The 16,065-nt window shown below is 38.7% G+C and overlaps 1 protein-coding gene across 1 annotated transcript in view; it reads left to right on the plus strand.

Moving 5' to 3' along the window:
* The window catches only part of HEPH (hephaestin), a 146,664-nt gene that overhangs the window by 51,107 nt on the left and 79,492 nt on the right, over positions 1 to 16,065 (plus strand). The window contains exons 13-15 of the mRNA XM_081125343.1: positions 4,078 to 4,291; positions 6,374 to 6,513; positions 7,309 to 7,440. Coding sequence (XP_080981469.1) covers positions 4,078 to 4,291; positions 6,374 to 6,513; positions 7,309 to 7,440 — 486 coding nt within the window. The remainder of the gene's footprint in view (positions 1 to 4,077; positions 4,292 to 6,373; positions 6,514 to 7,308; positions 7,441 to 16,065) is intronic.

Raw genomic sequence — 16,065 nt, forward strand, 5'->3', positions numbered from 1 at the left:
TACAGTTGCATTTCCCCAAAACATAGTAAATATCTGTTTTCTTCCACTTATTGGTCTGCATGCTAAGGATGTGAGGATAAATCAGGCAGCTAACAGTTAGTGTGAATGGGAGATATGTATGTAAACAATATTCATAAGTCTATGACAATGGTATCTGTCAAGAGCTATGGTATCACAGAGGAAGCTATAACAAATTCTGCCTGTACTGTGGAGTGAAGCTTCCCTGGGAAAGCAGACATTCAAACTGACCTTTTAAAGATGAGCAAACTGTCACCAGGCAGAGAAAGGGAATGGGTGTGAGGAGGGCATTATAGACAATATGAACAATATAGGCAGTGGCTTGGAAACAGTGTCTACCTGGAGAATATTGCATAGACTTATTTGATTCGGTGTCTCACAACTCAAGGTAGTATGCTAAAAGAAGTTTGGAAATGTTTGGAGGTGCTTTTAGTTGCTACATAACTGGGAATATGGAGACAGTAATACTGTCATTTAGAAGGTGGGAGTCAGAGATGCTAAAACTTTCTGCCATGTGTAGGATAGTTTTAAGCAATGAAAAATAATCTCATGCAAAACTGTAATAGCTGCTCTCTTGAGGAATACCAAGAAGTAAGGTTTAAGGGGAGGCAGAACAAGAGGCTCTTGCAAGGGGAGATGAGAGCCCTGCTGATGGGTGGAAGCAATAGGGAGGGTAAGCATAAGCATAGTTAAGGGATATTTGAGAGAGATGACAGGATTTGCCTAGGTATTGCACAAGAAGAAAGGATGTCTGTGGTTTCTAGCTTGTACACTAGATGTGGTGTCATTAACCAAGTGAGCAAATACAGAAACATGAGCAGGGTAGTAAGATTTGGGTAGACAGTGCTCATTTGGAGATATACTGAGTTTTAAGTTCCTGGTGAAGTTCAGGTGGTGTAGGTTTCACAGTAGGTAGTTGTGAGTAGAAATGTAAAGCTTGGAGGACAAGTCCAGGCTACAAAGAGCTATTTTGGTGTTCTCATTGTTCAAGTACATACACATGTAAAGCGATAGGAAAGAAAAGCTAAGGAAAAAATACACATTTAAGAGGTAGGAGGGAAAAGAGAAGCCAGAAAAAGGAGACAGAAAATAATAAGTCAACGAGGTAGGAGGAGACTCAGACACCAAAGCAGAAGAGTGTTTTTTTTAAAAAGTGGCTTGGGCAACAATATCCGTATGAAAAAAACTCTGATGATACGCTAGTCCAAGGTCACATTCCTTTCCCAGAATGTTTTCTATTTTCTCCCATCCCCTCCAGTGATAATCAGACTTTCTTCTTCACACCAATACTTGAGGTATGACTTTTGGACAGTGTATACAGACATTCATTTGTAAAAGCATTTATTCTCTAAACACATTTATTGCACAACATTCATGTGCTAAATCTAGGGCAAAGGTAGACATAATTGTTACTGTGAGAGGAGATCTGAAATAAACACATAAAATACATATATAAAATAATAAGACAATTTCAGATTATGATCTGTGTCATGAAAGAAATATAATACAATGATATGATAAAATGATTATTTTAGAGAGGGTGTTCAGGGAAGGCCTCTTTGAGAATGTAACATTTACTCAGACCTAAATGATGAGGAGAAAGGAGCTATATGAAGATACTGAGCAAACTATTACAGAGAGACCAGTGAGTAAAATGTTCAAACGTAGGAAAAAGCATGGCTTATTTAAAGGTCAGAAGGAATGCCAGTATGTTTGGAATGTAGTGAGCTAGGAGAATATTGACATTACATGGGGTCATAGAGGTTGGCAAAAGCTTTGCCAAGGGGTTGTAGGGCCTTGTAGACTATTTTAAGGAATTTGAATTGTATTCTGATTATGAATGAAGTATTTAAAGCAAGGGAACAATGTGCTCTAGATTACATTTGTTAAAGGTTATACTGGATCTTATGTGGAAAATTGTTGAAAAGGGAAGGAGAAGCAACAGAGCAGACAACTGGGAGACTTTCAAAGTGTTCCAGGTGAGAGGTGATGGTGGCTTTGACCAGGTAAGTGAGAGTGAAAATGAGAAAATAATTGTGAAGGAAGAGCTGATAGGATTTACTGATTGAATAGATGTGTAGATGTGGAGGTGAAGGAAATAGAAGAGTTGGGGTTAGATATGGAAAGAAAAAGTATATTCTTTCTTTCAAGAATCTAGAAACTAGTGGAAAGGGCTGTTTCTGTAGAATCTAAACAAACAAACAAAACAAAACAAAAACAGACTTGCAGAAACAGAAACCAAAAGTATGGCTGCCTGAAGGGCAGAGGATGGGTGAAAAAGGTGAAGGGAAATATAGTCAATAATATTATGATGTCTGCATGGTTACAGATTAATAGAATTAATACACTAATAGAATTGTAAGGTAAAAATAGCAAATCACTCTGTTTTACACCTGAAACTAATGTAACTAATGTAGCATTGTATATCAACTATACTTTAAAAAAGAAAGAAAGAAAAAATAAAGAGGAACAGTTGGTGCTCAACAATGTGGCTTAGATGTAAAAAATGTTAGGAGTAGAAAGGCCAATGATATAGATGTCAGTGTATTCCAGAATAGTCAGGGAGGGCTTCCTGGAAAAGATGAAAGGTGAATTTGGTCTTAGAGAATGAGTGAGCTCTCAGAGATATTTGTTGGGAGTATGGGTAGGTACATTTCAGAAAGGGAATAACAACATAAGTGAAAATTCCAACAAAGGAACAAGATATGTGAGAGGAGAAGTCAGGGGCAGATTTAGTTGGAGCCCTGGTTGAATTTGGAACAGAATGGGAAGTGGGATTAGGTTTATAATTTGGAGCTAGTTCATAGAAACCCTTACAAGTCAGAAAGAAGTGTTTGTAGTGATAAGATAGGCAGTGGGGAACAAAGAAATGATGAGAAAATATTCTAAGAAAGTTAGCTGCTTCTGATTAACATTCTATGAGTCTTAGTGTCCTTGATATAAAAACCTGGGGCTTGATATCAGGTTCAGGTAGCTCCACAACTCTGAAACATAAGACTTATTTCAAACATGTTATTGTAAATACCTAGGGAAGGCCATTTCAAATCTCTGGTGTAAGCATCCTTGTGATCAAGAAATTCCTTTTAATTTTAATTAAATCTACTGGTGTTAACATTGGTTAATTACATTATATAATTTTCAGGTGTACATCTTTGTAATACAATATCTGTATACTCCATTGTATGCTCACCACCCATAGTCTAGTCTCCCTCCATCACCATATATTTGACCTCCTTTACACTCTTCATCTTTCCTCAACCTCTCTTCCCCTCTAGTAACCACCATAATGTTGTCTCTGTCTATGAGTTTGTTTGTTTGTTTTGCTTGTTCACTTGTTGCTTTTTGTTTTATATCTCACATATGAATGAAATCGTATGGTTCGTGTCCTTTCCATCTGATTTATTTCACTTAGCAAGGAGTTCACTTTTCATATATCTATTTAAGCCCATCTTTATTTCTTTGCTGCTTGGTAGAAAATGCAGACAACTAGTTGGTCAATTCCTTCCTTGGAATAATAATTATTACAGTTTTATTTACTTATTTATAGCTTCACTTATTGAATGTTTACTATATACTGTGCTAATCAATGTATACATATTATTGTGTTTAATTCTATAACAACCCAATGAAGTAAATAAATTATACGTATTTTACCATAAGGGAACTGAAACATACAGTAGCTTAAAAATTGCTTCAAGGTTATATAGCTAATGTGTCAGATAAAGTAACCAAACATCCTAGTTTGCTAAGAACTGAGGAGTTTCCAGGGATATGAGACTTTTAGAGCTAAAACTCAAAATGTCCTGGATAAACAGGGAGGAGTTGGTGATCCTAGTGGCAGAGTTAATTTTAAACCCAGACAGTGTAGATTTGGAGCTAGAACATTTAACTTCTGTACTCATTGCTCTCAATACACTTGTAATAATTTTTATATAATGCATAGATTAATTTTATCTGAATCTACCCATCCTCTGCAGTATGCCTAGAGAGAGGCAGGGAATCCCCAGGTACTTCACAGGAGTATTCTGATTCAGGTTTTGCTCTTTCTTCCTTTATCAGGGATATTTGAGATTTACTGCCAGGCAGGCAGCCATAGAGAAGCAGGGATGAGGGCAATCTATAGTGTCTCCCAGTGTCCTGGCCGCCAAGCCACCTCTCGCCAACACTATCAAGCTGCAAGAATCTACTACATCATGGCAGAAGAGGTAGAGTGGGACTATTGCCCTGACAGGAGCTGGGAACTGGAATGGCACAACCAGTCTGAGAAGGACAGGTAAGTCTTCAGAAAAGTGGTCACACTTTAGAGACTCTGGACCATTTTACAGATAAGAAGGATACTAAAATTCGGAAGGAAGGAAGGAGGGAAAGAAGGAAGGAAGGAAGGAAGGAAGGAAGGAAGGAAGGAAGGAAGGAAGGAAGGAAGGAAGGAAGGGGAAGAAGAAGAAAGAAAAAAAGAAAGAGGAAGGAAGGAAGGAAGGAAGGAAGGAAGGAAGGAAGGAAGGAAGGAAGGAAGGAAGGGGAAGAAGAAGAAAGAAAAAAAGAAGGAAGGAAGGAAGGAAGGAAGGAAGGAAGGAAGGAAGGAAGGAAGGAAGGAAGGAAAAGGGAGGGAGGGAGGGGGGGAGGGAGGGAGGGAGGGAGGGAGGGAGGGAGGGAGGGAGGGAGGGAGGGAGGGAGGGAAAGGAAGAAAGAAAGAAAGAAAGAAAGAAAGAAAGAAAGAAAGAAAGAAAGAAAGAAAGAAGGAAGGAAGGAAGGAAGGAAGGAAGGAAGGAAGGAAGGAAGGAAGGAAGGAAGGAAGGAAGGAAAAGAAAGAAAGAAAGAAAGAAAGAAAGAAAGAAAGAAAGAAAGAAAGAAAGAAAGAAAGAAAGAAAGAAAAGAAAGAAAGACTTTTCTAAAGTCACCTAATAAGATACCAGCAAATCTGGTACAGAGACTAAAACGCAGGTAAAATAGAACTCATTGCTTCTTCTATAACTACTATACTGTGGGACTGAAGTAAAATATCTTAACCACAGCCTTGTGTTCTTAATCTTCACCTACTTTCCTCTGGTTAGCCAGAAGCACCTCTATTGAGATTTAAATTTTATAGAGAGCTTACTCAAGGAACTGAATGCCCCAAGGTCAGCTGTTCCTTGAAAAAATGTCATTAAGGAACAGGCTAAACTGTACAGTAGAAAAAAATAGAGTGGCTTAAATAAGTTAGAATTTTAGTTCTTGCTTGCATAATAGTATAATCATGAGCAGTTCAGGGCCAGTAGATGAACTAGTCACATATAACACTTGCTTTCATCTCTGGAATTAAGATGTCTGTTCCAGTTATAATCATTCCCAGATATCAAGGAAGAAGAAAGAAGTCCAAGAAAATCAGCATTGTTTGTAAAGTGATGACCTGGAAGTTGTATACATCACTTTCTCTCATACTCCATTATCCTGAACTTATTTATATGGCCATACCCAGCTGCAAGAAAGTTTGGGAAATGTAATCTCTGGTTTGGAAGCCATGTGCTCAGCTAAAGCTTAGGTGATTCTATTACTATAAAAGAAGGAAGGGAGAATAGAAACTGAGGTACAGTTTAGCAATTTCCAATACAGTTTATTTTTGGTACTCTCACTATCCTTTGTCAATTCTTGCTCTTTATGTTGGTTATTAAAAGTTGAAGCCTATTTGCTAACTTGTTCTGCAACCTAGAAAAAATGACTTCCTTTTTCTAAGCCTTGGTTTACTCACCTTTAAAGTGATGTAGTATACTTGAAAGAACTTGACTGGAAGGAGGTAGGGAAGGAGCAGCAAACTTGAATCCAAGTTCTGACTCCCTTTCTAGCTGACAGTATCAATGAAGATACATTCTGTCACCTCTGGACCACTGAATCCACCTCTGGAACATACCTATTAGTAATGTCAAATGATAAAATAAATAACAAATATCTTTATAAACAGGAAAGCATTCATAAGGAGAAATATGTTGAATTCCTACTTCTCGCCATCCCTTACCCTCTAGCATCGGAAACAGCTAATACTTTCCTGCAACGTGTACCTTGTCTTTTTGTCATATGTATTCCATCTAAGACATCATTAAGGCTAGAGCTAGAGACCAGGGATTCTGATTGTAATCCCAATGGTTTTGTCATTTATATTTTACTGCAAATTTATATCTGGATGATGGCAAACAAGAGAACATAAATAGATATTGAAATCTACCATCTGTAATTGCATGTATGCAGCCAATGTGGTGAGGAATCTGATATTAGAACAAATAGGTCCCCTCCTTCTGTATGTGACATGAACTTGGGTCTGACTTTGCTTCCTTACGGGTTTGAGGAATTAAGGGTGCTGATACCATTCTTTGGATTCCTCTAGTTATGGTCACATCTTTCTGAGCAATAAGGATGGGCTACTGGGTTCCAGATACAAGAAAGCTGTATTCAGGGAATACACTGACGGTACATTCAGGATCCCTCGACCAAGAACTGGACCAGAGGAGCACTTGGGAATCTTAGGTAAGGGAATTCTACTTTCCTCCTAGTGTCTAGAAGTCTGTGCTGTTCCTAGAGGGGCTATTTCACATCAGGAAGGCCTCTCATTCCCCATTATCAGTTTTCTCTTATGATATACTAGAACTATAGTCATATTTTATAAATCAACCATGAAAATAAGCAATCAAAGGGGGAAATTCATGAAGTTCCACTGCAACCTGAACCAGGTTTTTTCAGGTCTCTATATCTAGAGATTTTTGAGGATGATAGATTTTTTTTTTTTATGCAAAAGGTGGAGGAATGAGGGGACATCAAAGAGTAGAAAAAAATGGTACAGGAAGCCAGTATTATCCTTGTATCCTAGTTTAATTATTGCTGCAGTTCCTTCACTTTTGTGGGGGTAACAAGTTTCCTCATTCTTGTCCTTGCACAGAAGGGATCCACTGGCCCTTTAAGAGAGCCCAGCAATTCTGTACTCAATGTCAAACTCTCACTCCTCATTAACAATTCTTACACAGAGCCCTGATTCTCTAGAAACGTGGAGTATTATTTAGAGAATTGGGAAGGGAAATGTGGGGGTAATTGGAGGCACAGCCCTGTTGAAGTACTTTCATCCTGTGGGTAGCAGTATCAGTTTAAGAGCTTCTAAATTAAATAAATGAAGCCATTCATGACTTTCAGTCTCAGAAGTATCCTTTTTTAGGGAAAACCTCTAATTCTGGGGAGCTCCTATGAACTGTATGCCCCATTCTTTAAATGACTTTAATGTCCCTCTTCCACTACTCCACTAATGAGACTTTCTTTTTTTGCATATGTTAGGTCCACTTCTCAGAGGAGAGGTCGGTGATATCCTAACTGTGGTGTTCAAGAATAATGCCAGCCGCCCCTACTCTGTGCAAGCCCATGGAGTGCTAGAATCTAGTACTGGCTGGCCACTGGCTGCTGAGCCTGGTGAGTGGGAACACTTAGTGAAGGAAAAAAGAATGTGCAGCACTTCTTCATCCCTCTGTCTTTCTCCTTTAAAAATATGCTCTTAGACAACTGAAACAGAAGTATTAGCCAGAACTAAAACATAGCCTGAGGTTGTCTCCATGAATTACTCATTCTCTCAATATTAGAGCAGCTACCTTAGGGTTTTTGTTTCATCAAAGTTACCCTTAACAGTGGTTGCACATGGAGCCTTATACTGGCTTTAACTCTGAATACAGATGGAGCTTCTAACCCTCTCTAGATCTGAACTTAAACTTGGCTATAGTATGAGCTTCTAATCATGGCTTGAGAGTAACCTGTCTCAGATCATAAATTGATCCTTAACCCAAACCATAGACAAAGTTGTGAAAATCACTTAAAGTACAACAGACTGCAATAAAAAATAGAAAAAATAAATCTTGTCCCCTTACTAAAGACTGAATCTTAACTCCAGTGACATAGTAAGCTCCTGTTACTAAATGTAGGGTAACCATAATTTTGACCACATTTTCTTCCATACATTCATTTATTAAATAAATACTTACTGGAAGCCTACTGGGTACAGGATGAATTGTAGAAAGTATGAAAGTAGTGGGAAATAATACTTGTTCTTACTCTTGAAAAACTTGGGCTGTTATCACAGAGGGACAAGTAAACTAGTAATTATAATGCAGAGTTTTAAGTGTTAAATAGGCATTTATAAAGTGTGGTAGGGAGATGTAAAAGAGGGTACCAAATATAATGTTTGGATGGTCAAAGATGGCTTCCCAGAGTAGGTGATATCTCAGCTGAGATCTAAATTATTAGTTCTCAAATTTATCATGCATCAGAATTACCTGGGGGGAGGGGATGGTTTGAAGATGGCAGCACTGTGACAAGAAGCAGAGCCCCCTTGCTCCCAGCCACTGACTCAATTTACCACTAAAATATTGCTTAACCAGCTTGGAAAAATAAGAGAAATATACCTGAGTGGACATATTTTGAGTAGGGAGCACTGAATGAACATCATAGACATTGGTGGAGTGGGGGGGGTAGAAAGGAGGAATCCCCTCTGAAGTCTGTGCTGGGGTCTGAGGCCTGAAGGCTAGAGGCTATAAAGCTCCCTCCCCTTGGGAGTGTGGACTGGCATCCAAAAGCTGGGATCTCAAATCCAGAGTGGAGGAGAAGGGAAGGAGAGCTCATGCACAGTGAGCAGAGGGACCCAGGGGAACAGTGTGCCTGTGAGGAGGGGCCTTCCAAGTGAAACAAAGCCTCTAATGGCAGCCAGGACAGGAGTCTTTCACCCCAGGTGGTGAACATAGGAAAGGCTGTCCCATAGTGTGTGGCTCCTGAATAGAAAAGGACCAGAGGGCTGCACTGAGGAGCCACATACAATGATCCTCTGCCTTCCTATAAGACATTATGTAGAACCCCCAAAAGCATTTGATCTGTGGGGTGCAGAAAAGGGGAAGAGAGCTCTCCTGCTGCCAGAGAGGGATCAGAACTGCCAGCAGGGTGGATCTGGACTCCAGCCCCTGGAGCTGCCAGAGGGGAGGATCGGGTCTCTAGCAGCCAGAGTGGCCCATGGGGTGAATCAGAGATTTTTGCCTGCTCTGAGGGGAGCAGAGATAGCACGTAAGGATCTGTCCCAGCTTTACCATGATCAGCTGTGCAGGGAAACTGTGAGGTGTGGACTTTGTGATCCCTCCTGCTTGGTACCGAAGCACAGGAATGACAGGACCTCACAGGATGGGTACTCTGCCTGTGTGTTGCTTTCTGTGTTTTTGAGATTTTGATTGCTGAATGGGCATCCAACTTCCTGGCTTGCATTGGGGAGACAGACCAGCAAAATCTGATTTATGTCTCCATAGTACAGAGTTTGAAATAAGCGCCCCATGCGATCAGCCAGCCAGACCTGGGAAAGGAGGGTCGGAGCATACCTAACTCTCCTGCAGGCTAGGAGCACCACCCCCAATAGGAAAGGAGCTGATTCGGCTCACTGAAGCTCCAAATATCTCCAATAAGGCACAGTCCTGAGAAGGAAGGGAGAACAGATCACAGGACAACAACACAAGAATAAGTCTCTCAGGGACTATTGTTTGGGAACTGGAGGAAAAGCTTAAAACTACCTTTGGGGGATGGGGACACAAAGTGCTCATCGGAACTTTTTTTTAATCCAACCCACTGAGCCCAGGCCACTGAAACTGCCCATACAGAAAAAGCAAAGACTGGAGTCAATCTGAAACTACAGCAGGCCATTGTATGGGGAACTAGAATTGGAGGATGGGGTAGAAACTGAGGAGTTGGCTTTAAAGCAGACTAACTTCCCCACATTGTGTGACTGACAGAAAAACTTCGAAGTAAGGGGAGCAATATCCTGAGCTACACTACTTAGCCTGCACTATAAAGACTACCTTCAAAGGACTCTGGAGAAAGACCAGGCAAAAACTAGGGGGAGGCAAAATAGCTGACAAGTGGAGGTGGTCCACAGAGAGCCTCAGATCAGTCAAGGGCACCAGAGCCAAACTTAGACAGCTCCTCACATTGGCTGATACACAAGTACCTCACAGGAGAAAGGAAATCAGCATACAAAACAATAAACCTCAGACAACATAAGCTGCCCAGACAAAACTTACCTGATTGACTTTATTTTCTTTTTAGAAAAAAAGAGAGAAAAGAAAAAATTTCCTTTTTAAATTTTTGTTTTCAATTTTTTAATTAACTTTTAAAAATTTGTTTTGCTTTGCTTGTTGTTTTTTTGTTTGTTTGTTTTTTGTTTTGTTTTTGTTTTTGTTTTTTGCTTTGTTCTGTTTTTTGTTCTATTGTCAAGATTTTTCTGATATTCTCTGCATAATTGCTAGGATATTATCATTATAACCAATAAGTTTACTGCTCTTTTCTATTGTTTCCCTCATATTTCTTATTGGGCATCCTCTCTGACCTTGCTTTATCTCTCTCTGTCTCTACTTGTTCCATTGGCATAACTTTTTTTCTTTCTTTTCTTTTTCTCCCTTCTGTCTTCTTGTCTTTTTGTTTGTTTGTTTCTGTTTGTCTGTTTATTGTATTTTAATTTTTTCTTTTTCAACTTTTTTTTAATCTTAGTTCATGGTGACTCTTTATTGTAGCATTTTATTTTAGAGTATTGGCTGCCAGATTCAACACCAAAAAGAATATCTTGAAATAAATGGAACACAGGATTAGAATTTGATAATCACAGAGAAAATATAATTCAAATCTGAGGCATAATGTGGTTGATTGTCTTAGTTAGGTTTAAAATATTTTAATTTTCACATCAGCCCTTTTAGTGTCATAACAGTAGGGCCATGATTTGATGAACAGTAAAGCTGAATTGTAGGTGGTAGGGATGTTCAAATCATGGCATCCTCCATGGTATGTGGAAAACTACAGTTGCCCTACAGCTATTTGTTAACTCTCAAAGCCTGTGACCTTGATTCTGACTTATTGTGTAAGAAAAAGCATGCAAAACAATTCTCCCGTATATTACTTTTTCTGGAAAATTCTGAAAGGGAGCTTGTCGTTGCAATTTTTTTTGCATTTTCAAATCCTTCATATTTGTATCAGAACTTGGTCAATTTCCCAAAGAGAAGAAAAGAAAAAGCCTAGCTGAAGCATGCTGGACAGGTCCCTGCCACCCCTAAGAATATGTAGTTTCTGAGGCAGTTTTTCAAAAATTATGTTTCTATTTGGGGCCCTATCACTCATTCTAACAGCTCATAGCAGCTATGCTCCACCCTCTCTCACTTGTTCTGCAATTTTTAAGCATAAGAAAAACAAATTAAGAAAGATGTATAAGGGGAGGGACTGCTGTTGGCAGATGGTGAAAATTACTGTGTCAGGAGAGCGGATAGGTGGATTTAAGAGCAGGTCACTGGAAAAACCATAGCACTTGGTATTTAACATTGCAAAAACATGCTGGCATCTTTCATTTTATTATCAATGCTTCTTTTAAAATAAGGATTTATATAATGTACATATTTACTCTTCCTTTGACGTCCTACAGAACAACTAGAATTTCTACATAGTCCATTCATGTTCCATAAATTCTATGTACTAAGTTTTTATTGTTTTCCTGACCCATTTATTTTACTGTCTTCTTTCCTATAATTCACAGATATTGTCACCTTTATTTAGTGAGCTCTGAAAAAAAATTATATATATATATCCAGCTATTTCTATATTTCCTTCAACTGTATCAAGTTCCTTTAAACTCATCCTATCCTACACAACTGACAATGTTCTGCAAACCTGAACCTCTTTCAGTATTTCCAGTCTCATCTATTTATTTCAAGCCAGACACCTTGATATCATCTCTGAATCTTCCCACTCTCTCACATTTTATAGGCAATTAGTTACCAAGTCTTGCTAATTCTACTTTTTAATATGCCTCAAATCCAACAATTTCTTTCCAGTTCTGCTATCAGCTTTTTAATCCATGTCCTCATAACCTCTTACTTGGATTATTGCCAAACCTTTCTACTATAATTCCTTAATTCCAACCTTTTCTCCTCCCAGTTGAAACCAGCATGGCTTTTTCCAAAAGGTAAATCTGATCATTTCACTCACCTGCTTACAAATCTTTGATGGCTCCCCATTGTATTTGCCTTGGTTTAAAGTCCAGGTTTCTGTCTCTCTTTATGGCCCCATTTTCTACTGAATCCTTCTATGTATACTATGATCCAGTCCCACATTATTGCTTTTTGCACTGCAAGTATACCATGCATCTTCACACCTCCATGCCTTCTTTCCTTCCTGGACTAGCTGACCAATTTTTTTTTTTTTAAAGTTTTATTATTGTTTAAAATATTACAGATGTCCCTTTTTCTCCCCAATTACCCGTTCCACCCCGTTCCTTCCCCGTCCCCAGTCCCTCTCCCCACCATTGTCCATGTCCTTGGGTTGTGTATATATGCACATAAATTCTTTGGTTACTCTCTCCCCTTCCAGCCACCCGCCCTCCTCGATCCCTCTGACATTCATCAGTCTCATCTATGCTTCCATGTTATTGAATCTATTCTGTTCATGAGTTTATTAAGTTCTTTAGATTCCACGTAAAAGCGAGATCATGTGATATTTGTCTTTCACTGCCTGGCTTATTTCACTTAGCATAATATTCTCCAGGTCCATCCATACTGTCCCAAAAGGTACGAGATTCTTCTTCTTTAAAGCTGCGTAGTATTCCATGGTGTAAATGTCCCACAGCTTTTTTATCCACTCATCTACTGATGGTCACTTGGGCTGTGTCCAGATCTTATCTATTGTAAACTGCGCTGTTATGAACATCGGGGTACATATATCCTTTCTGATGAATGTTTCAGGATTCTTAGGATACATTCCTAGGAGTAGAATCACTGGGTCAAACGGCAGCTCCATTTTTAATTTTTTGAGGAACCTCCATACTGTTTTCCATAGTGATTTCACCAGTCTGCATTCCCACCACCAGTGTCCTAGGGTTCCCCTTTCTCCACACCTTCGCCAGCACATATTGTTTGTTCATTTGTTGATGGCATCCATTCTGACACGTGGGAAGTGATACCTCATTGTGATTTTAATTTGCATCTCTCTGATGATTAGCGACGTCGAGCATTTTCTCATGTGTCTCTTGGCCATCTGTATGCCCTCTTTGGAGAACTGTCTATTTAAGTCCTTTGCCCATTTCTTAATTGGGTTGTTTGTCTTTCTCTTGCTGAGTGCTATGAGTTCTTTCTACACTTTGGAAATTAGCCCCTTATCAGATTCATCCTTGGAAAATATGTTTTCCCAGACCATGGGGTTCCTTTGTACTTTGAGGCTGTTTTCTTTTGCCGTGCAGAAGCTTTTTAGTTTGATGTAGTCCCATATGTTTATTTTCTCCTTTGTTTCTCTTGCCCTAGGAGATGTATCAGTGAAAAGTCCACTATGTGGGATGTCTGTGACTTTACTGCCTATGTTTTCTTCCAGGATTTTTATGGTTTCGTGACTTACATTTATGTCTTTTATCCATTTTGAGTTTATTTTTGTGTATGGTGACAGTTGGTGGTCTAGTTTCATTCTTTTGCATGTATCTGTCCAATTTTCCCAGCACCACTGATTGAAGAGACTGTCCTTACTCCATTGGATACTCTTGCCTCCTTTGTTAAATATTAACTGACCATAGTGGCGTGGGTCTATTTCTGGGGTCTCTGTTCTGTTCCATTGATCTATAAGCCTGTTGTTGTACCAATACCAGGGAGTTTTGAACACTGGCTTTGTAATATAGTTTGAAGTCTGGTAATGTGATCCCTCCCACTCTGTCATTTTTTCTCAAGATGGCTGCAGCTATTCGGGGTCTTTTTTGGTTCCATATAAATTTTCAAAATGTTTGTTCTAGGTCTCTGAAATATGCTGTTGGTATTTTCATAGGAATTGCATTAAATTTATAAATTGCTTTGGGTAGTATGGACATTTTAATGATATTAGTTCTCCCAATCCATGAGCATGGTATCTTCTTCCACCTGTTTAAATCTTCCTCTATTTCTTTTTTCAGTGTCACATAGTTTTCTGAGTAAAGGTCTTTTACATCCTTGGTTAAGTTTATTCCTAGGTATCTTATTTTTTTAGTTACAATGGTAAATGGTATTGCTTTTTTAGTTTCTCTCTGTGAAAGCTCATTGTTGGTGTATAAGTATGCCATTTATCTCTGGATGTTGATTTTGTATCCAGCTACCTTGCCAAATTCGTTTATCAAATCTACTAGTACTTTGATGGAGTCTCTAGGGTTTTCTATATACAGTATCATGTCATCTGCAAATAATGACAGTTTTATTTTCTCCTTTCCAATATGGATACCTTTTATGTTTTCTTCCTGTCTGATGGCTATGGCGAGGACTTCCAGTACTCTGTTGAATAAGAGTGGTGAAAGTGGACATCCCTGTCTTGGTCCGGTTTTTAATGGAAATGGTTTTAGTTTTTGCCCATTGAGTATGATGTTGGCTGTAGGTCTGTCATATATGGCCTTTATTATGTTGAGGTATGATCCCTCTATTCCCACTTTGCTGAGAGTTTTTATCAGAAATGGGTGCTGGAATTTGTCGAATGCTTTTTCTGCGTCTATTGATATGATCATATGATTTTTGTCCTTCAATTTGTTTATGTGATGTATCACATTTATTGATTTGTGTATGTTGTACCAACCTTGCATCCCTGGAATAAATCCCACTTGGACATGATGTATGATCTTTTTAATGTATTGCTGGATCCAGTTTGCTAGTATTTTAGTGAGGATTTTAGCATCTATGTTCATCAGGGATATTGGCCTGTAACTTTCTTTCTTTGTAGTATCTTTATCTGGTTTTGGGATTAGGGTGATGCTGGCCTCATAAAAAGAATTTGGGAGTTTTCCCTCCTCTTGACTTTTCTGGAATAGTTTGAATAGAATAGGTGTTAATTCTTCTTTGAATGTTTGGTAAAACTCGCCTGTAAATCCATCTGGTCCAGCACTTTTGTTTGCTGGGAGTTTTTTGATTATTGCTTCAATTTCATTAGTTGTTATTGGCCTATTCAGGTTTTCTGCCTCTTCTTGATTGAGCTTTGGAAGGTTGTATGCTTCTAGGAATTTGTCCATTTCCCCTATGTTGTCCAATTTGTTGGCATACAGTTGCTCATAATATTTTCTTACAATCCTTTGTATTTCTGTTGGATCAGTTGATATATCACCTCTTTCATTTCTGATTTCATTTATTTGGGCCCTCTCTCTTTGTTTCTTAATGAGTCTGGCTAAAGGTGCATCAATCTTACTTACCTTTTCAAAGAACCAGCTCTTGGCTTCATTGATTTTTTGTATTGTTTCTTTAGTCTCTATGTCATTAATCTCTGCTCTGATTTTTATTATTTCCTTCCTTCTACTTCCTCGGGCCTTTTCTTGCTGTCCTCGTTCTAGTTCTTTAGTTGTTGTGTTAGATGGTTCATTAGATCTTTTTCTTGTTTCTTGAGATAGGCCTGTAACAATATGAATTTTCCTCTCAAGACTGCTTTCTCCATGTCCCCTAGGTTCTGAGTTGTTGTCTGTTCATTTTTGTTACTTTCCATGAAGTGTTTGATTTCTTCCTTGATCTCCTTGGTAACCTATTCATTGTTTAATAACATGCTATTTAGCCCCCATGTGTTTGAATATTTTTCAGTTTTTTTGTAGTGGCTGATTTCTAGTTTCATGGCATTGTGATCTGAGAAGATGCTTGATATGATTTCAATGTTCTTATATTTGTAGAGACTTGCCTTGTGCCCTAACATGTGGTCTATTTTTGAGAATGTTCCATGTGCACTTGAGAAGAATGTGTATTCTGCTGCTTTGGGGTGAAATGTTCTATAAATGTCAATTAAATCCAATACGTCTAGTGATTCATTTAAGGTCTGCGTTTCCCTGTTGATTTTTTGTCTTGATATTCTATCCAATGCTGACAGTGGGGTGTAAAAGTCCCCCACTATGATTGTGTTGCTGTCAATCTCCCCTTTGAAGTCCCCCAAGAGATTTTTTGTATATTTAGGTGTTCCTGTATTGGGTGCATAAATGTTCATAAGGGTTATTTCCTCCTGTTGGATTGATCCCTTTAGTAATATGTAGTGACCATCTTTCTCACTCATTATGGTCTTTAT

Source organism: Miniopterus schreibersii (assembly GCF_964146895.1).
Source record: "Miniopterus schreibersii genome assembly, chromosome: X".
NCBI classification, from domain to species: domain Eukaryota; kingdom Metazoa; phylum Chordata; class Mammalia; order Chiroptera; family Miniopteridae; genus Miniopterus; species Miniopterus schreibersii.